General features: G+C 43.3%; 1 protein-coding gene and 1 long non-coding RNA gene across 3 annotated transcripts in view; one reads left to right on the forward strand and one right to left on the reverse strand.

The window, feature by feature from the left end:
• The window catches only part of PAQR8 (progestin and adipoQ receptor family member 8), a 43184-nt gene that overhangs the window by 5865 nt on the left and 13962 nt on the right, over positions 1 to 23357 (forward strand). The window contains exon 2 of one of the 2 annotated variants that reach the window (XM_032340248.1): positions 19027 to 19164. The exons of the other annotated variant lie outside the window; for it this stretch is intronic. Coding sequence (XP_032196139.1) covers positions 19114 to 19164 — 51 coding nt within the window. The 5' untranslated portion in view covers positions 19027 to 19113. The remainder of the gene's footprint in view (positions 1 to 19026; positions 19165 to 23357) is intronic. 2 annotated transcript variants of the gene reach the window in all.
• Positions 19158 to 23098, reverse strand: LOC116588751. The gene is made up of 3 exons (XR_004285063.1): positions 22588 to 23098; positions 21929 to 22114; positions 19158 to 19382 (listed from the first exon to the last, which is right to left on the reverse strand). It is a non-coding gene; the product is annotated as an uncharacterized LOC116588751 (long non-coding RNA).

Raw genomic sequence — 23357 nt, forward strand, 5'->3', positions numbered from 1 at the left:
AGGGATCCCTTTACTTTTTAAAGAAAGGTCCAGATCCACTTCAGTTTTTTACTCTGCATGGGGTTACCAGCCATCTGGGAGAAGATAGGAGACCTCCCATAAAACCCAGGCTCTGCTTTGATCTTCCTGTCTTTCTGTGTTTACCTTTTTTTGCACTGGAGCCACTGAGTGAGTAATCCACTCAGGGTAAGCCACAGAATTTCAGCATGGTGGGGGTGGGGCAGCCATTCTGGGGGCAGAGAGTGTTTAGCAGACCAGGATGTAAATATCACAGTGTTTTGGTTTTTTTTTTAGCTGTGAACTAGAAACTGGGGCACTCTTAAGAATGCTGATGCCTCAGCCCCACCACAAAACCATTGATTCAGAATTTTTTTTAAGATTATTTATTTGATAGAGATTGACACGGTGAGAGAGGGAACACAAGCAGGGGAAGTGTGAGAGGGAGAAGCAGGCTTCCCTCCAAGCAGGGAGCAGCCCCATGCAGGGCTCCATCCCAGGACCCTGGGATCATGAGCTGAGCTGAAGGCAGACGCCCAAACTGAGCCACCCAGGCACCCCTGCTTCCGAATTTTAATGGGTAGGGTGTAGGTATCAGATTTTTAAAATTACTCTGATGCCTAGTAAGAATTGAAATTTAGGACCATGCCTTGTGAAATTAATGACCTGCATTAAAAGGAAGGAAGGAAGAAAGGAGAAAGGAAGGAGGAAGGAAGGAAGGAAGGAATGGATGGAGACTGATTACTTTGTAAACAAAGTAACATAAGAATTATTTTGCTAAGTTTTTGTTTTAGTGATCACTGTGTGCCTGGTTTGCAATAAAATGCATTTCTTTTAATGCATTGCAGTCAAAGAGTTTGAAAAACATTGTTTTAGAGCTTTAGAGGTATTTAATTAATATCGACAAATTCACCTCTTTCCACATTCCTTTGAGCATCTGCTGGACAGATTTCGAAGTGCTTTTATTTTCCTCGTCAAATACAACTTGCAGTCATCCTCTGGAGGCCTAGAGAACAGATATCATCATACTGATTAAAAAAAATTTTTTTTTTACAGATGACGGGAACTTGGGGTTGGTGAGGGTAAGGCATTTGTCAAAGTCACAGTGAGACAGTGTCATAAACAGGGACTCAAACAGGGGTTTCTGATGACTGCTACACGGCTCGGTCCACCACATCTTTCTGCTTCTTCTGATTAGCAGACCCTACAAGAAAGAATTACAACTAGAGCATGAGTCTGGCTTCAGCGTTGTAAAAATAATAACTGTTGATCGAGCACTTGTCAGTGTCGGGGAAGTGTATGTTAACTTCATTTAATTCTCAGGACAATCCTGTGAGATAGGAACTATGATGAGCCCCATTGCACAGATGAGGAGACAGGCTGACTTGCCCAAGAAGCGGAGCTGGGCCCACATTCTTTATGGGAGCTCTTTATTGCCCCAGTACTGGTTTGTTGCCATTTCTCTAACATCTAGATTCCTGCATCTAGGAGACAGTTTAAATAAAAGGGAAATGGCCTTATGTCTTAATATGCTCCGGTTGCCATAACAAAATGCCACAGGCTAGGTGGCTTAAACAACAGAAGTGTATTTCTCACATTTCTGGAGACTAGGAAGTCCAAGATCAAGGTGCCAATAGATTCAGTTCTTGGTGAGGGCCACTTTCCTGGTTTACAGATGGCTGCCTTCTTGTTGCGTCTTCCCATGGCAGAGGAGGGTGGAGGGGAAAGAGGGGAGGGCAACAGAGCAAGAGCTCTTTTCCTCTTCTTAAAAGGACACTCATCTCATCATGGAGACCCAGTGGTAATGATCTCATCTATACCTACTTACTTCTCAAAGGCCCCACATTCAAATATCAAGTCATCACAGGAGATTAGGGCTTCAACATAAGAATTTAGATAACGGGGGCACCCGGGTGGCTCAGTAGGTTAAGCCTCTGCTTCCTGCTCAGGTCATGATCTCGATCCTGGGATCGAGCCCCGAATTGGGCTCTATGCTCAGCCGGGAGCCTGCTTCCCTCTCTCTCTCTGCCTGCCTCTCTACCTACTTGTGATCTCTGTCTGTCAAATAAATAAACTCTGTAAAAAAATAAATAAATAATTTAAGTTAGGGCTTCAAAACAAACTCTCAGTCTAGGTCTTGTAGCTTCCACTCAGCTTTCCTGGTGTATGTGGCTAGAAGGCCTTCTCTGCTGCCTGATCTACTTTATGCTTCCTTATTCAGGCTGTTTATGATGCTCCGTGCCATGAATTGCTGAAATACATGATGGGGCTTTGGTAGTCTTGCCTGAGAAGGAACCAGAACACTAACGCTGCGGAGTGAGATCTTGATGGATTTCTCAGTGGTGTGATAACAAAAAGATACCTTGTTCATGCATGCCCTCATTCATTCATTCGTTCATCAAATATTACAGACTCATTCATTCATTCACTTGTCAAATATTATGGAGGATACAGCTTGCAGTTTTAGAGATGACAATCCCTTTTAAAAATTGGGGGGAGTGTTTATCATGGCTTTCTAATACCTGTACACAGGGCTAAAATGGCCAGACCAAAGCAAAGTTCAGGCCAAGGGTAAATAGGAGGGGGCTAGTTGGTTATCTACTGACAAGTTTAGAGTAGAAGAATTAGACTTCACATTCTCCCACATGATGTTCAGAAACCACACTTCCGCAGAAGTGGTGAACCTCTGCTCTCTGTCGTAAATCAACTGGGTTGGATGATCAGGTTGAGTTAAGCCTGGGGCTTAAGGAAAACCTACCTGCATGTCTGGGAGGGGACAAGCTTCCAAGCCATCTAGATAGTCAGTAAACTATTAATATTTTCTATGTGAAGAGATTTCAATACTATATCAGAATAGTATTTGTTGAATGAGTGAATTAATAATAATTATGATGAATGTTAATGTAAAACAGAGGTAATGGGAGACTTCAAAATTTTGAGAGAAGTACACCCAGAGAAGTACCAAGGGGGAGAGAGTTCATCCTCCAGGCTGAGCTGACATTTTAACTTTAACCAATTCCCAGTTCCTAGGATTTGAAGATCAAAGCAAAGGTTACTGATTTTTAAAGTTACTGTTGGCCTTGAGAGGTAGCTAGCATTAAGGGCCATGACATTTATCCTTCTAGGGTGATGCAGTCCAAGATTAAGAAAAGCAAAGAAGAAAACATGTTTCTATTCTCAAGGAATTAAGAGTTTGTTGCTTTTCATCAGTAGCTTGAAACTCTGCATTTGCTTTATCCTTGACACCTGCTCTTTAGGTCTAAGAGAATACCCAAGAGGTTAAGGTAAGTCCGTAGGTGGGAAACCAGAGGAGGGCTATACCTACCCCAACCAATTAGAGATGGAATTAAAACATACGTGCTTTGCTAAATATGGCTTATAGATCATACTTCTGTGAGATATAAACCTTTTTTTGGTGAAAACCACCCTCTTTTAGACTCTGCAGGGGATTGGTAAAGAACTTTTAAAAAATGGATGAAAAAAGGAGGATGATGTAAAATCAATGTTGAAGTATAATGGCTCTTGAATTAGAAAATTTATATTCTCCGTGGTATACTTAAGTCTGTCCAAAGAACTCATTCCAAGAGTTCCATCTTAGCTTTTTTATTCCCGGACTTAAGCAAAATAAAGGCACTGGTGTTATTCTCTTGAGCTGCCAGGAACCCTGAGCACTTCAGAATGTGGAATTAGTTTCACGCATATGCTGAGTTTGGAACTGGCTGCAGTACTAGAATGTCACCCACCCAGGTTCAGGTAAAGCTGCAGGAATGTCATTGAAACTGGGCAGCATTTCAGGTAGAAACTGACTTAGGAGGCCTTGGCTTGGTGAAGGGTTCAGGTTCATTCATGAGCGGCTGTAGGTGTCTCTTGGGTTCTGTGGCCTTTTTTTCTTTCCCTTCCTTAAAGCATTCTTTTTTTTTTTTTTTTTAAGATTTTATTTATTTATTTGGCAGACAGAGATCACATGTGTAGGCAGAGAGAGAGAGGAGGAAGCAGGCTCCCTGCTGAGCAGAGAGCCTGATGTGGGGCACGATCCCAGAACCCTGGGATCATGACCTGAGCCGAAGGCAGAGGCTTTAACCAACTGAGCCACCCAGGCGCCCCTCCTTAAAGCATTCTGAATGATGACTTGTTTATGGCTTAAGTCTCTGGATGGAATGCCACCTTGTGAGTTGCAGCTGTCAGCGTCCTTGACACCTTTCAGTCTCAGTTAAGATGGTAATATTTTAGATCTCTGCAGCTGGAGGGTCATTCTGATAGAGGAGCCCTTGGAAGGATGAGGGAGAAAAAGGAAACAGACGTTCTTGTGGGGAGTAGGTGGAATCATGCCTGAGCAGCAGAGGTGGGATTCAAATTGGAAATATGTCAGTTCATGTGTGGGGATTTTTTTTGACTGCGCAGTAAGTGCCTAACGCTGTCCAAGTTACTTTGAGGGATTCAGGAGAAACATAAAGCAGGCTTCTGCTTAAGGAGCTTACACTGCATTTGGAACATCAATTTTTTCTCTTATGAAGAAGAAAGGAAACTTTGAACTGCTTATAGTTATGGGCAGGGCTGTAAAGCACTGGTAGGGAAGGGGGTTCCACTCGGTTTAGCAGAGGTCAGTCACTATGATCTCTTAAAGTCAGCATAATTCAGGAGAAAAAACCTGAGTGAGATCAGGAAGGGGGTATCATTTAGGTCAAGAGGTGGGTATTTCTAATGGGAGAAACAGCTTAAGCAATAGCACAGGGGCAACAATCGGAATGGTACCTGTATGTGGTGCACATAAGGCCCCAACGAAATCACTTTCTTCTGCTTCATTTTTCCTCCCCTCACATGATACTGCTTCCTATCTTATGTGCTTAGCTACATGCTTAGCTATTTACACTCTGTCTTCTGCACTGGGTCCCAGTGGTCAGCCGTGTGAGGAATACATAGGGCAGGATTGCAGACCTAGATGCCTTTTTGTTGCTGGGTGTTTGGAGAGAGGAAAAGATAATGACATCCTTACAAAGTATTTTTCAAGGGCCTAGTCCATGCTTGGCACTCGTTCTACAGTGTTGTTAGAGATACAGACGTGATCAAGACCCTTGCTTTCAGGTAACATCTATTCTCTCTGGGTGGGGGAGACAGACAATAAACAAGTAAATCAGGAAATACATACTTTGAGGTAGTGAAAAATGTTTTGAAGAAAAATAACTCAGGATAAGGGGAAAGAGCATGCTGGTTTTAGGTAAGATTAAGAATAAGATAAAGATTTCCAATTGGCTCTAAACTTCCCAGAGAAGCCTAGCTTGTCACTACTGATCGTTACTGAAATCTTTGCTGATGGGATTCTGGCTTTATCATTTGTAGTCATCTCATCCATTGACTCTCCACCATATACATATATAGGGTGGACACTCAGCAGGCATTTCACAGTAGTAATAGGAATGGCCTGCTAGACTTGAATTGGACCACATTTTTCTCCTTTTTAACCTTTTGTAATTTTTTTTTTTAATTAAAAGATATGGTCACAAAATATGGAAGGAGAAAAGGGAATCACACAGGCGAGGACATGTAGGTATTGGTGACAGAAACATAGTTACCTATACATCAGGAGACTGAAGGCAGCTGCATTAAAATTTTATCAAATGAAAGAGAAAATATTAAACTATAATTATGTGGTTTCAGTATGTCTTATGGCCTGGGGGAACCACTGGGTCTAAACATGAACCAAATTCCCAAGGAGGTAATAACAGTACACCCATGCATACACACAAGGATAGAGAGACCTCACGTAGCTCCTAGGAACTGAGGAATTACCATGTGCCAGGCATTGTGCAATGTAGTTTATTTACGTTATCTCTAATCCCTAACACAGCCCTGGAAGGAAGATGATCCCAGTTTACAAAGGACAAGACAAAGATGAAATAGCTAGCCCAAGGCCATTACAGTTAGTGTCAGAGCTGGCTGATTCCTTGTTTGTGAGAAGGCATGGAGCGGATGAGTGTGAGTTAAGTCAGGACTCCCTTAGGTTGGTGAAAATCCAGGGTGGATTTTTCTGTCCATCCAGCTCATTGCCCTATCTAGGGGATTCCAGGAGTTGGGAGTTTCTGAAACTGACTCTGAAAGTATACATGCAGTTTCCTGAACCTATTGGAGGCACAGACTGGTGGCAGGGGCTGGGAGGTGGGGGAGGGGGGAGGTGTACACTGAGCATTTTTTCATTATCTCCTGTGCCTGCAAAACTGCATATATGTGTGCTGCTCAGGCCATTAAAGCTGGGAAGTGCTTTGCTTTGGACTGTGATGGCGACTCAGTTTGGAGCCAATCACCAGTTCATCAAAAGCTGACTCAGACCCTGACTTGTGTCTAACTAAAAGATGAGGGATAATGAATACTTATCGGACTTGGTTGATTTAGTAAACTTTCAAAACATAGAGAATGAATAATAATTAATTTAAAACAGGTTTGATGGTGAAAAGGCTAGGCAGTAACGGATGAGTTGACGATGAAGTTCAGGGCTTGTCTGGCTTCCCCCTCCCCCACTGCTGGCCCCAGGACCCATCTGTGTCTCTAGACAGGTAGGCTGCTATCCTCGTGCCCCTTTGACCTAGCAAGTGTGCCATCAAGACCCTGTCTGATCTATAACATTACATTTATTGAGCACATCATATTGTGTGCTATCAGCTTTACACATATTATCTTCTCTTTCTCTCTCAAACTTCCTTTTATAGAACTATTTCAAAAAGATGGAGGGTGCACAGAATAGTATCATAAACCCCCATGTACCCATCCCCTGACATCAACAAATACAAACTTATGGCCAACTTCTTTGTAAATATACCTGACCTCCAAATGATTTTTTTAACGAATTTTTTTTTTTTAAAGATTTTATTTATTTATCAGAGAGAGAGGGGGAGAGAGCGAGCACAGGCAGACAGAATGGCAGGCAGAGGCAGAGGGAGAAGCAGGCTCCCTGCCGAGCAAGGAACCCGATGTGGGACTCGATCCCAGGACGCTGGGATCATGACCTGAGCTGAAGGCAGCTGCTTAACCAACTGAGCCACCCAGGCGTCCCATGACCTCCAAATGATTTTGAAGCAAATCCCAGAATTCATATTATTATTTGTGAGTATTTTAGTATGCATTTCTAAAAGATAAGGACTCTTTTATTATAATTCTTTAAAATTCACAACAACCCTATTTATTAGTCAGGTGCTATTGTATCCTTATAGATGAAGACAATGAGACACAAGGAGATTACATTACTTGCCCAAGGTCACGCAATTTGTATGCTGCTATGGTACAAGTTGCCTAACTCCAGAGCCTGTCCTGTTAATCCCATGTTAGGGGGTTGCCGCTAGGCCTCTCTGCTGTAGCTAATCCTACACAACAACCAGATCTGGTGGAAGAACAGACATCCAGGAATGTGACTATGATTTCTGTCAATTCCATCCCCTGACCAGTGCAGCAATTTGAGTCTCTTTAGGTGCAGAGGGACAGAATGTCTCTGAAAGGCTTGGAATTATCTCCATGAATGACATGACCAGCCTGAAACATTAGTGGATTCTGTCTGGTCAGCAAACCTGGTAAATAAAGCACCATTGCCATAGTATTTGAGATGTTAGGGAAACCCAGAAGAAAAAGAACTTGACGGAAACTATGACAGTCAGTGGCCCATGGCTGCCAGGGGAAGTAAAAGGTTTCTTTGAAAATGAATTTCCCTTTGGTTTTCTCTCTTGGCATAGGGAATCAGTCTTCCCACAGAGGCTTTTCAGTTTGTTTCTAGCACAGCTAATTGTGTTTATTTGTCTCCAGAATCACATGCCTGCCTCCTCTCCCTTGCCTTTTTTTAAGGTCTCTTGCCTGCTCTCTACTACAGTTACTGCCAAAAATGTTCTCCTCACCTGGGAGCCAGTTGGCTGACAACACAGAGTAGATGTTGGGAGGCCAATTGTGTCTCTCCAGAGGGCTAACTTGGCTTCTGGCATCCAAGCCCACCTCAGGGGAGACGGAGAGAGATTTTAAGCTGGCTACGAAAGGAACCATGTCTTTTGCCTTGTCTGTACCCACTTGATCCATCAGTGTTAAGAGCAGAGCAGAAAGCAAGTAAATACTATTGACTGAGTGAAGAAGAGAGCTTTTCTGGTTCAAGTTCAAGAAATTGATTCTCCATTTTTCCTATCAAAACAAGCATCGCATTGACTTTTCTGCTTAATACTTTCCTTTGTCTTTGGGATCACTGACATTTACTTGACTCTCAAACCTTAGTCTTTTTTTTCTTCGTCCTTCCCCATGCAGTCCTATCACAGAAGCCACATAACTGCTGGAGGACTACTCAGCTCCTACTTAACCCTCTCTCAGTGGAGCTCTAAGAGGTGGCACCTGTCAGGGTGCAGGTGAACAAGAACTTAGAAATTCCACCTTTGGGGGCACCTGAGTGGCTCAGTTGGTTGAGCATTCACTCACGGTTTCAGCTCAGGTCATGATCTCAGGTTTGGCGCTTAGTGTGGGATCTGCCTGAGATTCTTCATCTCTCTCTCTCTCTCTCAAATAAATAAAAATATTTAAAAAATTAAAAGTAGGGCACCTGGATGGCTCATCCTCAGGTCATAATCCCAAAATCCCGGCATCGAGCCCCACATCAGGCTCCCTGCTCAGCAAGGAGTCTGCTTCTCCCTCTGCCTTTCACCCCACTCATGCTTTCTCTCCCTTGCTCTTGTAAACAAACAAACAAACAAACAAATAAATTCCACCTTTGGCTCTCTCTGGGACATGTCAGCAAGGACTTTGGCTGGGGTCCCTTTCAGGGAGCATGGATTTTCTTAAATATTTATTGTCGTGAATATCTCAAAGTAGTTTTTTATGATTGCTTTGACTTCTACTTTTTTAAAAAGTCAAGTGGGGAAAACAGTGGACTGCAAGTCTTTTAGCTCCATATTGTAGAATCAACTCAGGAATGGCAAATACATGGCTCTGTGCCATGGCTCCCTCCTGAGCCTGGTGACCCTCAATCAAGAGCCTGTGGCAGTAAGTCACTCGCAGAAGCTTTCCCTCTGAGTTCGGCTCACGCCTAGAATGCCTCTCAGCACAGGACTCTAGGAAGCCCTTACCAAAAAGGTTGGCACTAGGGCTGAAATCTATTTGCTGTTTCCCAAGTAAATGGTCTTTAAAGCTCTCCCCACACTAAAATCCCTTGAGCCTTTCTGCCTGCGGTCACAGTAGGTCCTTAACAGCTAGGGACGAGCTCTCCTCTTTCAGCCAGAATTAGATCAAAGGTCGGGAGTAGGGAGATGTTACTACCATCTGGAAAACAGATGATAGAGAAAAATGTTTTAATTGTTGATGGTTGATGGAGGATTTAGAGGCGGTGACTGTGCCTTTTCAACCCATAGTAGGTTTGTGTGGATTTACGTAGCACAAACCCATAGTGGATTAGATTTGTAGATTGTTAGTTCGTCAGTAAGACAAAGTAAAGTCATTCTTTTCATGGGAGAAATGGAATGCTTAATGCTCAAGGGAAATAGAAAGGAAATGGCAGCCCAGAGTCTTTAGGAGTAGGAGTTCCTAATCTGAGGGGACGCCTCAGGGCATCTGCCCTTGGCTTGGGTCATGATCCTGGAATCCTGGGATCGAGCCCCATGTGAGACTCCCTGCTCCACAAGGAGTCTGCTTCTCTTTCTGTCCCTCACCCCACTTATGCTCTGTCTCTCTCAGCCTCTCTGTCTCTCTCAAATAAATAAATAAAATGTTAAAAAAAAAAAAAAAGAAAAAGGCGTTCCTAATCTGGTCTACCAGTTGTATTAAGCTGAATTTAGATTCAGTGTAGTTGAATGAGAAGTGAAAACAAGAAGCTTAGTGCTTAATTGTAATGAATTTACTCTCCACTGACTGACAGTTCTTTTTACTTTTGAAGAAATTTGGAGGTTGTTAAGTTAATGCGTGTGAAGCATCAGGACTTCCTTGACAGACTCAATACCATATTATAGATGATAAATATAGACTGTAGGAATGACCTGGGCCAGTCTATAGTCACCAGAAAAAATTACCGGCTGATTAACTGTGTGGACAGAGGCTGTGAGGGCTGCTCCAGGCCTGGCCATCTCTCAGAAGACTGACAGATCTTGACAGAAGATGCCAGGCTGCCCTCTGGGTGGTCAAGATCAGGCTGTGTTCTCAAGTGTGGTTTTCTCTTGCTGTTTTAACCGACAGTACATTCTTTTGCAAGCAAAAGTCAAACCAAAGCTCTTTCTGGAATGCTCTGATTTACTAGCAAGGACCTGCAAGAGGCCCTTTTCCATTTCAGAAGTCTCAACTGGATATGGGGGCTGGGGGAAAAGGGCGGGAAAGGGAAAACCCACATAGGTCAACAAAGCGTTAGTCTGGCCAAGTATTTTTTATTTTATTTTATTTATTTTTAAAAGATTTTTATTTATTTATTTGACACAGAGAGAGAGATCACAAGCAGGCAGAGAGGCAGGCAGAGAGAGAGGGGGGAAGCAGGCTCCCTGCTGAGCAGAGAGCCTGATGGGGGGCTCAATCCCAGGACCCTGGGATCATGACCTGAGCCGAAGGCAGAGGCTTTAACCCACTGAGCCACCCAGGCACCCCAGGCCAAGTATTTTAAAGGTATTTTTAAAAGTCAGGTTATGTTTAGAGCCCTGCTTCCTACTTTTATGTAGCAATGCTTATCTGAAAAACAATCAATCACACTTCAGCTGAAATCACTTCTGGTTAACAACATTCTTTACCTTCTCCATCCTTTGGGATGTTGTAAAAAAAAAAAAGGAGGGGGGCAAAAACATCGTTTGCTGCTGTTATTTGGAAATGTGTGAAGGAGGTGGATTCTCTGGTGGGGATGAGTAGTTGGTGAGGCTGAAATAGCGAGCCGGGGAATAATTGCAACTTTTCAGTAGATACTACCGTCCTTTGTGGAAGCGAGCCCTGGGGTGGTGGAAATGGAACTCCAAGTTCTGACCTTGAGTTTTCTGGTAACAATCAGTGCTTGTCTCCTCCCAAGACCATATGATCTGTGCAACTCGCCTGAATAGCTTCTGGCTGGTACTGCGTCAGTTTGTTTTCTAAAGGCGCTCTTGGGATGCTAAAGTGCATCCTTTTGGGTTAAAATCATCTGATCTAAAAGCATTTCATTTGAATGTTAAATGGATGATGCACTTAATGTAGGCTGTTACACATGAAATCGGCTTAAAACTTGGAAGTGACACTTTCTGGACCTGCAGGCATCTTGTCTTAGGCTTATAATTACATTCATTTTTTATTTTTTTTCAACTTTAATTCAGAAACCTCAAGTTGTTGGCCTTTATTATTCTCGGTTTACAGATGGCACCATTGGTGCCAGAAGGATCGTGGTTTATTTTTAAGTATGTGACTCATTTAATTTGAGTAGGGTTTGGGCCTTCTGCCTTCCAGCTCCCATGGCCTCCAAGATCAATACAACCTCAAAGTAGAAAAAAAGTTGTCCATTTTTAATAGTGTTTATATAATGGATATGCCTTGTTTACATAAATGACAATGAAGTCTTCAGTTAAGCTAATTGTTACTGACACATTCCGCTTTGGGGAAAAAAAAAATCAAAAGAGGACGATAAAGTCCTATTAAAACTTTTATTTAAGAGGGATGCCTGGGTGGCTCAGATGGTTAAGCATATGACTTGGGCTCAGGTCATGATCCCAGGGTCCTGGGATCAAGCCCCGAATCAGGCTCTGCTCAGCTGGGACCCTGTTTCTCCCTTTGCCTGCCACTCTACCTGCTTGTGGTCACTTTCTCTCTCTCTCTCTCTGAAAATAAATAAAATCTTTAAAAAAAAAAAAAAGAACTTTTATTTAAGAGCAACTTCCTAGAAAGGCTCTAGGCTCACCATAGATAACTGTCCACAATCTTTCTGATGATCGGTACCTCTATTACCCAAGCTGCTTAGTGATCAGTGATATCCGGAAAGAGCTGAAGGACTTGTACAGTTCTGAATTAATACACATTATTTTCACTTACACATTTAGGAAAGTGAGCTAATATATTTTAGAATGGTTTTTCAATAAATGAGCTTGAAACAGCATTTCCTGAATAGTGTAGAAGTTCAGGGCATAGGCTCTGGAGCAATACTAGCTGGGTACGAATTCCGGCTCTGCCACTTCCCAGCTGTGTGGTCCCTTCTTTTGGACAAGAGACGTGACCTATTGCCTCATCTGTACTCCATGTCATAGAGTTGTGAGTAATAAATAAGTTAGTAACATGCAAAGAACTTAGAAGTGTTCCTTGCATAGAGTAAGAGCTCAATATATGTTAGTCATTAGAATAGTTATTATTTGCAACTGGATAAAGGGGAGGACCAGGTACATATCTCTGGTTTCTGGGAGCCATTTACTGAGATAGGGACAAGGACCATGGGACAGAAGCAAGGTCAGTGGAGGAAGAGGCTCTGTTCTGTTCTGTTGTGTTCATTTTGAGGTACTGTGAGATCTCGAGTGGACATCGAAAATAAATGATAATAAATGATGAGCAGAGATCTCGAGTGGACATCGATAATAAATGGACATGCCCGACAAGAACTAAATTTTCTGTGTACTACAGAGTCTCTCCTTGGTTTTCTTACGGATTTCTTGTGCGCTCTCCAAAAACACAGAATTCCAGGTCTTTAGGATTTCCATCTGAACAATATTGAACATAATAATGGCACATAGTAGACACTCAGCAAATATTTGTTCAAAGAATAATTGCTTTCATATGCTAAGTAGCTTGCTTAAAGGTAATGTGTGGATGGGTGAATGGATGGATACACAGGTAAACAGAGAGAGAGTGCCAGATTGAGATTTTGACATAGAAACAAGGAAGTTAAAGACCAGTATACGGTCAGTGTGTCTTTCACCAATTCATTTATTCATTCTTACAGTGTATATATACTGAGCCCTTACTATATGCCAAGTCCTGTTCTCGATACAGGGATATATCAGTGAACAAAACAGGCAAAGATCCCTCTGCTAATGGAGTTTATATTCTGGGCTAGCAGCAGGGCCAGGAAGGACAGACAATAAACATAATAAATAAAAATAATATATTCAAAACATACCCATTAAGATGGCTACCAAAAAATTCCAAAACAGAACAGCCAGAGAGTAACAAGTGTTGCCAGAGATGCTGAAGAATTGGAGCCCTTGTGCAGTACTGGTGGGATTTTAAAATAGTGCAAGCAGTATGGAAAACAGTATGGCAGGTCCTCAAAAAATTAAAAAATAGAGAGTGCCTGGGTGGCTCAGTGGATTAAGCCGCTGCCTTCAGCTCAGGTCATGATCTCAGTGTCTTGAGATCGAGCCCCGCATCAGGCCCTCTGCTCAGCAGGGAGCCTGCTTCCCCCTCTGTCTCTGCCTGCCTCTCTGCCTACTTGTGATCTCTCTCTCTGTCAAATAAAATAAATAAAATCTTAAAAAAAAATTAAAAAATAGAGTTGCCGGGCACCTGGGTGGCTTAGTCAGTTAAGCATCTGACTCTTGATCTTGGCTTAGGTCATGATCTCAGGGTCGTGAGATCAAGACCCATGTGGGGCTCAACACTCAGTGCGGAATCTGCTTGAGATTCTCTCTCTCCTTCTCCCTCGGACCCTCCCCTCCCTCTCAAATAAATATATCTTTAAAAAAATAGAACATCCAATGATGGAGCAATTGCCCTTCTGAGTGTATAGTGATCCCCCCCTTCTCTGTAGGGGCTATGTTCCAAGACCCCTAGGAGATGCCTGAAACTGCAGAGAGTACTGAATTCTCTATCTGTCCCATACATACATACATACCATAATGTTTAACATAAGTCAGGCAAAGTGAGAGACTAACAGTAATAACTAATAATAAAATAGAACAATTATACCAATGTACCATAACAAAGTTACGCAAATGTGTTCTGTCTCAAAATACCTTGTGCCCTACTCGGCCCTCTTGTGATGTAAGTAGCTAACATGCCCACGGGAAGAGAGGAAGGGAGGGGAATGACACAGGCGCTATGACCTAGTGTTAGGCTCCTGTTGACCTCCTGAGGATGAGGATCACCTGCTTCCGAACCACACTTGACTGCGGGAAGCTGAGATGGCAGAAAGCAAGACTGCGGATAAGGGGGACTACTCTCTACCCCTGTGAACTGAAAGCAGGGTCTCGAGGAGATGGTTGCACACCCATGTTCATAGTCGCGTTACTCACACTAGCCAAAAGGTGGACGCACCCAAATGTCCGTGGACAGATGAGTGGATGACCAAAGTACAGTGTATACATACAATGACATATATTCAGTTTTAAAAAGGAAGGACAGGTGGCACCTGGGTGGCTCAGTGGGTTAAAGCCTCTGCCTTCGGCTCAGGTCATGATCCCAGGGTCCTGGGACCGAGCCCTGCATCGGGCTCTCTGCTGGGGGGAGCCTGCTTCCTCCTCTCTCTGCCTGCCTCTCTGCCTACTTGTGATCTCTCTCTCTCTCTCTCTGTCAAATAAATAAATCAAATCTTAAAATAAATAAATAAATGAAAAGGAAGGACATTCTGACACATGCTACAACATGGATAAATCCAAGGGACCGCATGCCAGCTGAAATAAGCCAGTCACAAAAAGACGAGCGCTGCCTGCTCCCATTTATCTGAGGTACGGGAGTAGCCAAAGGCATAGAGACAGAAAGTAGTAGGGTGTCTGCCTGGGGCTGGAGGAAGGGGGCAAGGAGAGTTGCTGTTGAATGGCTACAGAGTTTCAGTTTCACAAGATGAAAAGAGTTCTGGATATTGGTTGTACGACGACATGAATGTACTTAATACACCTAGAAAGGGTTAAGATGGAAAATTTCATTAGGTATATTTTACCGCAATCAAAAAAAAAAAAAAAAAACCCATGGGAAAGGAAGTAATGTATGAAGGCACGAAGTGAAAAGTACCACAGAAAACAAGAAGTAGAGCAGAGGAAGGGGCCCCAGAGGGCTGGGGAGGGTGCAAGTGATAGGAAGTCAGTAGGGTGGTGGGGACGGCTCCTTGAGAAGGGGCGATCTGGGCGAGGACTGGAGGAATTGTTGGTGTCTTGGCGGCTGTTACAGTCGGAGTCTCCATCGTCCAGGGCCCCCAGGTGGTGTGTGGCTGGCTATGCCAAGGCAAAGACCAAATGGTGTGTGGCTGTAGAGTTTATGTTGGCAGGCAGCTGACGCAGAAACCGTGGCCATGGGCATTTCAACTCAATTGGAAAAACAATCCAGGCACTCAGGTGGCGCTTGCACAGATTATAATCAGATGTCACCTGAGACTTGAGGTCATGTTACAGTAAAGAGAAATGGTTGTTCTCATCCTTGGCCCTTCCTAAAATCAAACTCCAAAACCTAGAAGCAGAAAGTTTGATTTCCTAGTGCCTCGTAAGTTTGCTTGTCCTTGTTTAGCCCATGTCCAACATGAGTTTTAAGCTACTCCATAGGACTAGGATTTTCAGGGCTTCAGCTGACCTTTCTATCAGCCCCTAACTGGAACAGGGGTGGGGGTGGGGGAACAGCTTCTTTTAGTTACTGTCTCTCTGGTAGGTCATATGGCTTGGAATGGTGAGTGCTTATAAAAATCCCGTGACCTGGACATGTTCTATTACTAATTTATGAGGCATGTATAAACAAGTGTCAACTTGACATCATTTAAGCCAGTACTTTGTACTGAGGAGTAAAATGGAAAGCGGTTTGCAGCATTGGGTTCTTGAACTGATTTTTCCACATCTCATCTGTGAACCTTATCCATGTCTAGTATCATGGGAATGTGTATCTGCTTTGGAGTCAGGAGGAAGTCCCTCACCATGCCCCCATCGCCACACCATTGAACTTGGAGGGGAGATGAGCATCTGTGGGTGGACAGGCACATCGCCTCTCCACAATCCTGTCCCTGGTCAAGGTTTCTGAAGCTACACGGGCAGCCACTGGCAACACAAACTCCGTGTCTCTCTCTGCAGGCTAGAGTGTAGAGTGATTGCTGAGGTCTAGGGACTATTAGGGACTAGGTAGAAGGAGAAATGGATTCCTTCTTAAGTCCTGCCTACAGTGGTGGCGCTAAGCATTGGTTGACTGATTTGTCACATGCTTATCTGCTCAATGTTTGATTTCTTTTACATCTGAATGTGTTTGCTTTGCTCTTAACACATAGGCACCGCCTGTAGTCATTTAGCCCCAGGAAGTTACCAAGTTCAAGGTATCCCATTTACCTCCATTTACCTCCAACATACAGTGTTGATGGTAGTAATGGGCTTCTCTTTACCCTCATGGTGAAATGATAACGAGAGTGCTGCAGCCATTAGGTGTCTATTGCTGTCATGAGAGCTGTCATTAGATGGTGATAGCAGTGCTTGGTAGCAAAGGAAGGAAAGCTCAGTGGCTTCTACAGACATTCCCTGCGGATCTGCCCTGCGAATCTGGGCGTCTATCTGCACGCGGCTCTAAGTGGGGGTGGGGTGGGGAGAGATTTGAGTGCCATATGACATGGTACTTGCCCATAAGAAAGTCAGGGGCTGTACCCAAACAACTGCAGGACAAAGTTATATGCGATGATGTGATGGTGTCTTTCAAGAGATACACACTGAAAGCTGCAGGACAGTGGATGGACGATACTACTTGGACTGGGTGAATAGGAAGGCGTGGAAGACTCGGCATGTGGGGGTGCCTTTGGGGATAGATGAAGTTTCCCCGAGCTAGAGATAGATAGATATCACCAAAGAAGTGTGAAGTTTCCTGAGCTAGAGATAGGTAAAGGGAACAGCCTGGGCAAAGATCTGAAGAGGAATCCGCTTCAAAGGGATATACGGAAGAAGACATGTAGGAACTAAGCTCCAGCCTTGTCTGTCACAGCAAATAACTGGCAACAACCTGTGTGGCTATCCACGGGAGGGTGGACAAAGGAATTATTCAGAAAATACTGATCAGAGAAAATGAATCAACTAGAGAATCATGTCATGATTAATGTGGGAAAACACAAAACATATTAAAGAAGGGAGGCTGCAGGATGTTAGATACAAAGTTTACATAAAGATTAAAAATATTCAAAACAGGGGCGCCTGGGTGGCTCAGTGGGTTAAGCCACTGCCTTCGGCTCAGGTCATGATCTCAGGGTCCTGGGATCGAGTCCCGCATCGGGCTCTTTGCTCAGCGGGGAGCCGGCTTCCCTTCCTCTCTCTCTGCCTGCCTCTCTGCCTACTTGTGATCTCTCTCTGTCAAATAAATAAATAAAATCTTAAAAAAATATATTCAAAACAGTATATATTCTTTATGGGTATTTAATTTCATGATTTTTTATATCATTACTTTAGTTATATAATTTTATAGTGTCATAATATGAAAATATTGGAATGAAAAACACCAAATTCAGTGCATAGAGACTGTCAGTGGGAGGGAAGGATGGAATGGGTGGACACAGAAGGTTAAGTCTCAGTTGTGGCTGTTTTATACACACACACACACACACACACACACACACTACACATATATAGACTCATACATAAACAGACTCATGTATACACACACATAAATGCATATTTTAAAATCTGAAGTACAGGTTATATGTTAAGGGTTGACCAACAATTGTTTATTATCCTACAAACTAGTCTGTGTACTTGCAGTATTTCATAATTTCAAAATGAAAGAGAAAGTCTCAGGGCACGCTTAGGTATAGCAAATGGCGTAGATCAGTGGTTGGCAAGCTTTAACACGACCCTTGGTAACAAGCAGATTTTATTTTAGGAACCATGAGTTGCATGACAGACTTACCCTTTATATGTGAGGTGCACCCTGACCTGTTCTGTTCTGTTTACTTCATTTTGTTCCGCATGAAGTGAAGCAGGGGGTGATGTCTGAAGATGCAGATTAGGGTCAGGGCAGAGAAGACCTTGACTGCCAGCCTCAGGAATGTGATCTGTCTTTGGCAGAGAGGAGAAGGCTACCAGTGGTTTTGGGGCACGTTATCAGCCAAACTTTAGTCAAGTCGGATAAGATGGAACTTGGGCCAGAGATTAGAGAGAGCAAGCTCAGTTGTGAAGTTATCACCATAGTAACACTAGGACAGTGTATGGGCTTACAGGGGAATGAAAAGAAGGAATCGGTTTTGGATATACAGCAACTTAATTAAAAAAAAAAAAAAAGGGGTTGATGACAGCTTTGAAGGAAGGAGAGGAAAAGGAGAAAGTCCAGTTTGATTTCCAGGCTAGGTGATTGGGAGATTGGTCACACTAGTCACAAAACTCGGTACATCGTAGTTGGTTTTAAACACAGTGCTTAGGGCGCCTGGGTGGCTCAGTGGGTTAAGCCGCTGCCTTCGGCTCAGGTCATGATCTCAGGGTCCTGGGATCGAGTCCCGCATCGGGCTCTCTGCTTGGCAGGGAGCCTGCTTCCCTCTCTCTCTCTCTGCCTGCCTCTCCATCTACTTGTGATTTCTCTCTCTGTCAAATAAATAAATAAAGTCTTTAAAAAAAAATAAAATAAACACAGTGCTTAGTGTGGTTCATCCGGAGGTATATTGTGAAGCCTTGGTGGAGGTTAAAAGGCATGGGTTCATAATGGTCTCAGTGTTTCATGAGTGTCTCTAGCAGCACACAGTAGCTGGCAAGGAAAGAGAGAAATTGGTAGGGCTATGCAGCCTGACCCAGAGAAAGGGTGAAGGGTAAAGGGTGCCGGCCAAGGTAGAAATGAAATCAGCTGTCCATGGGGCCAAATGAGGTGGGTGGGCTAAGAGAGGAGGGTTGGGGGACCAGAGGTTTGGAAGAACCCAGCGTGTTAGAGGGTAAGGAGTGACTCAGGTGGACATTGGGAGTATATAGTAAGGAAGGAAGAGCGTCAAATCTGAGATCTTGGCGCTAACGCCATCCTGAGTGATAAATAGTCACTACCTTGGTAGACCTTGCAGGCTAGGCAGGTGGGCAATTGTCATGTGATGGAGAGGAAAACTGAAGCTATGGGACAGTTTATAGTTACTGATCTGAACTTTTCAGACTTTTCAAACAGAAGCTCCTCAATGGAATGACTAATGATTTTTAACCAGACCAGCTACTAATCATGAATTATTACTCCAAATTGTAGAAAAGGTCACACTGGGAAGTGGAGAGGGGTCTTCACGGGTACCCTTCAGAGGGTCCTCCTGAGAAGTCCTAGGAGAGGAGGCTCTGGATGCCACACCCAGGATGTCACAGGGAGCCACGATTCCTCGTCTGTCATCAGGTCAGAGGCACACAGGCATTCACTTCTCATCCAGCTCTTCTTTTTCCACTCATGCTTGAGGGACTTTCTTTTTCTGAGACACGGGTAGCTGGCTCTGGGGTCACAGAACTCAGAAGCGGCGGGGTCTGCTCATACTTCAAGGGCCGATTTGGTTCAGGGCTTTGAATAGATCACTTAAGTGCTTTGCACCTGTTATCCTCACAATCAAGTAACAGAAACTAAAATAAATAAATAAATAAATAAAATTAATGTCTTGAATAACGTCCTTGTGCAACTTAATGAGTTTCATGCTTTAATGTAAGGGAAGACATGTGTACACCCAGTTACAACATAATGCTAAGGGGGTATAACAGGACATGATTAGCTCTGCTAAGTTGCACAGAAGAGGTTATATCTGAGCCGGAATGTGGCTTTGCCAGGCATAGAGAGGGGCACAGTTAACCCTGGTGAAGTGTGTGGCTTGTCAGGGAACCAGGACAGTCTGTTCTGACTTCTATGCAACAAGGATCAAAAAAACTAGGTCTCCTAATCTGCGAACTCCTGCTCCAATGTTATTTTATTTTACCCTTCTTTCTGCCTGGCCTCTCTCTATATTGAATGTTGGCTCAGGCATTCTTGGGCACAAAAGTACCAATGGTAAGACGAAATAGACCACAAGTGAGCTGGTGACTGGAAATCAGTTAACAGTTTAAACACCGTTATGGATACCTACCACATAGATGAACCACACCCAAATAAACAACATCCAACTCAAATGTTGTTTCCTTTTGAGAAATAACTCCCATTTTCATTATCAAATATCTCACTGGTTTTACCTTTAAAAGCAAAGAGGGCCAAAGGGGAATCTTATTTCACTTTGACTTAAACAATTATCTTTTGACACATTCTGGGGCACCTTTACTCTGATAGTTGCTGATAGGAGAGAGAAAGGATGAGTAAGTCAGTGTCCAAGGAGCTTGCAACCCAATACACAGGGGACACAAGGCTTCCTACACAGCAGTGAAACGGAGCTTGTATCTCGATGTTCTGCTTACCAAACGTGTGGAATAGGCAGGTGAGTGTTCAGGGAGAAAAGAAATCAGGGTGGCCTGGAGAAGGCTTCGTGGTCAATGCAGAATTGAATTAAGGCCTTGAGGATATGTAAAGAGAAACTGAGAATTGAAGTGACTTGCTTGATTCATGGGAGCAAATAAAAAGTCCGGGCCTTGGGACTACCAAGAGAGTGGACTGTGTTAGTGGCAAAAGGGTTAACTTTTCATTGCTAGGGAAAGGGCTTTCCTTACATCCTGCTCCAAACTGGGCTTAATTTGTTATCAGATTCTTCTGCTATGGAAAGTACATTTCCCAGACTGATTTCCTGCCAGTGGAGTGTGCAGCGCTCTTCAAGGTTCACCTGGGTTGGCCCCAGTCCCAGCAGGACTGCGGGTGGGTGACGAAGCTTCCTGCAGGCGAGAGGCTGCGTTACTGTGCCAGCCCGCACCTAAGGAGGCCGGTAGTTACACTCTTACAGAAAGTCTGGGGGGACTCCTGTCCCTAGGCATCAATTAGCAGGCGGTTCAGACATCAGCGCTTACCTCTGCCCAAACAAGAAGTCTCTGAAGAGAAGCGAACCTCACATCCAGCTAACCTGTTGATTGACTTCGGACTGTTCAGTGTGTTCCCAGCTCCCCTCAATCGTCCGACTGGAATGAAACACAGATACCATCTATTGCCTGTGGAAGGTGTGTTCTGTCTGTAACGATGCATTTGGAAAACAGTACCTGTTCAAGTGAGATGACCTGAGATGTGGGAAGTATAGGAAGTAATGAGGAAAATGCAGGAATCCTGGCCAGAGGGTTCCAGCTGGAGAGAGAGAAAGGCACTAGGAGGAAATAAGCTCTGTTCAGATTCCCCAGAGCACAGCGGCAAGTTAATGTTGTCTTTTCTTTCTCCTATCAATATTATGGGGATGCACAGAGGAAGAGATCCAGAGCTGGAAGGGTCACTGAGCCCAGAAGTTGACATGTGTTTCTGGCAATCTGTAGCACACAGGAGCATCTCACACTTTTTTCTCAGGCAGGGTTCAGCCATGTCAGGTTCCCATGTGGTCAGGGACTGGCTGGTATGAAGGCCATGTGGGTTTGTGTGCAGTGATTACCTCTTTAGACAATATTGCTTATGTTGCCTTTCCCCATCTAAGAGAACATGATTGCCACTTTAGTGGTAGATGTTAATATATTTATTTTTCCCTTTCTAAGCCCCCATGAGCATTAGCTTACATTATGGCAAGTATAGATAGGTTGCTTCCAATAATAAGTTTATTAGTATGGAATCTTAACTAGTAGAACTCAAAATCCATAGAATAATGCAAATAAGTATATATTTCTTTATAATCCTGGGGTGATTTTTGTGGGGGGAGGGGGTGAGGGAGAGTCTTAAAATCCATTGTACTCTTTAATGATGTTTTACCAAGTTTTACATTCTTATGTCAAATATTCTTATTTGTAGAATAGCAATAACTATTTTTCCAATTACAAAAGTAGTAAATGTTCATTGTTAAAAAGTACTGTAATAGGGGGCACCTGAGTGGCTCAGTGGTTTAAGCCTCTGCCTTCAGTTAGGGTCATGATCTCAGGGTCCTGGGATCGAGTCCCACATGGGGCTCTCTGCTCGGTGGGGAGCCTGCTTCCTCCTCTCTCTCTCTGCCTACCTCTCTGCCTACTTGTGATCTCTGTCAAATAAATAAAATCTTAAAAAAAAAAAAAAGTACTGTAATGCGGGGTACCTGGTGGCTCAGTTGGTTAAACATCCGACTCTTTGATTTCGGCTCAGGTTATGATCTCAGGGCCTGGGATTGGGTCTGGCATCATGCTCTGCACGCAGCATGGTGTTGGCTTGAGGATTTCTCTCTCCCTCTGCCCTTCTCCACCCACGCATGCACGTCTGCATTCTCTTTCTCTCAAAAATAAGTCTTTTAAAGAAAAAAGAGTACCATAATGATAGTATCTACCCTAGAAGAAAAGTAGAATTCTCCATAAGCCCACCACCTAACAATGTTCTGTATTACTGTTTTGATTGTATGTAATCTCATACTGATTCTGTGCTATATGTATATGTTTGCAAAAGTAGGACATATTCTTTTAATTTGCTTCTTCCTTGTCACAATGTCTTTCATTCATTGTATTCAGCAAATGTATTCAGCATTGTATTCAGCAAATCCCTGTTGAGTACCTACTATGTGCAAATCAGTCCCTGTTCTAAGTGCAGGGGAGACTACATGAAAAAAAAACAAGGAAAAACATATTTCACATTCACCTTTCTAAAAACAATAAATGTTAAATATCTACATAATTATTTTAATAGGTCCATAGTATTCTATTGCGTAGATTTATCAGAATTTATGAAATCAGATCTCCCATTTTTGGATATTGAGATATTACTTACGATTGTTAGGTTTTCTTAAATATGGACAGAATATGCATTAACCCTTTGTGAATCCGAATTCATGTCAAATTTATCTCTGCTAATAACAGGATTCTGCTGGTAGTGCCATTCTTTAAAATGATTTTATAAACACTTTTATGTTACCTGGCAGATGTGGCTATAAAGATCCATGTGGGCCCAGCAGCCTCTTGCTTGAAGGATGCTTAGAGATCCTGGAGGTGTTTGAGGCTGTTTACAGCTTCACGTCTGTCTCCGTTAGGCCAAAGGCTGCTCAGAGCAAGTTTCCAGTCCTTATAAATGGACCCTAAGTTGGCATTTTGACTGTTGTTTCTTCCCAGCCCTTTATAGTTATGCAGTGACGTGTAACGCTGGCCTTCTTTGGATTCTGGAAGCATTTCTTCTGCTCTCTTTGATGGAAATTGCTGCTCTTTTGTTCTCTGTCCAACAACCAGCAGGCCACCTTCCTGCCATCTGTGTGAGCGCCCCACACAGTGACATGAGGTGATGTCATAGAATCTGTTTGTTGGTGGTTTCGGCACACTGCTTGATCTTCCATACAAAGCAAAACAGCCCCGATGAACTGCAGAATTTTACAGAAAATTGCAGGATTTTACAGAAAATGCAGAAAATTACAGAATTTCACAACCCCATTTTATGGACAATGACACCAAGGATAGAAAGGTTGCATGATTTGTGTAAACTCCCATAGTTAGTGGTAGAGCTGGAACAGGATGTTGGAATTTTTCTTTCTTTCTTTCTTTCATTTGAGA

This window comes from Mustela erminea, chromosome 4, assembly GCF_009829155.1.
Source record: "Mustela erminea isolate mMusErm1 chromosome 4, mMusErm1.Pri, whole genome shotgun sequence".
NCBI classification, from domain to species: Eukaryota; Metazoa; Chordata; class Mammalia; order Carnivora; family Mustelidae; genus Mustela; species Mustela erminea.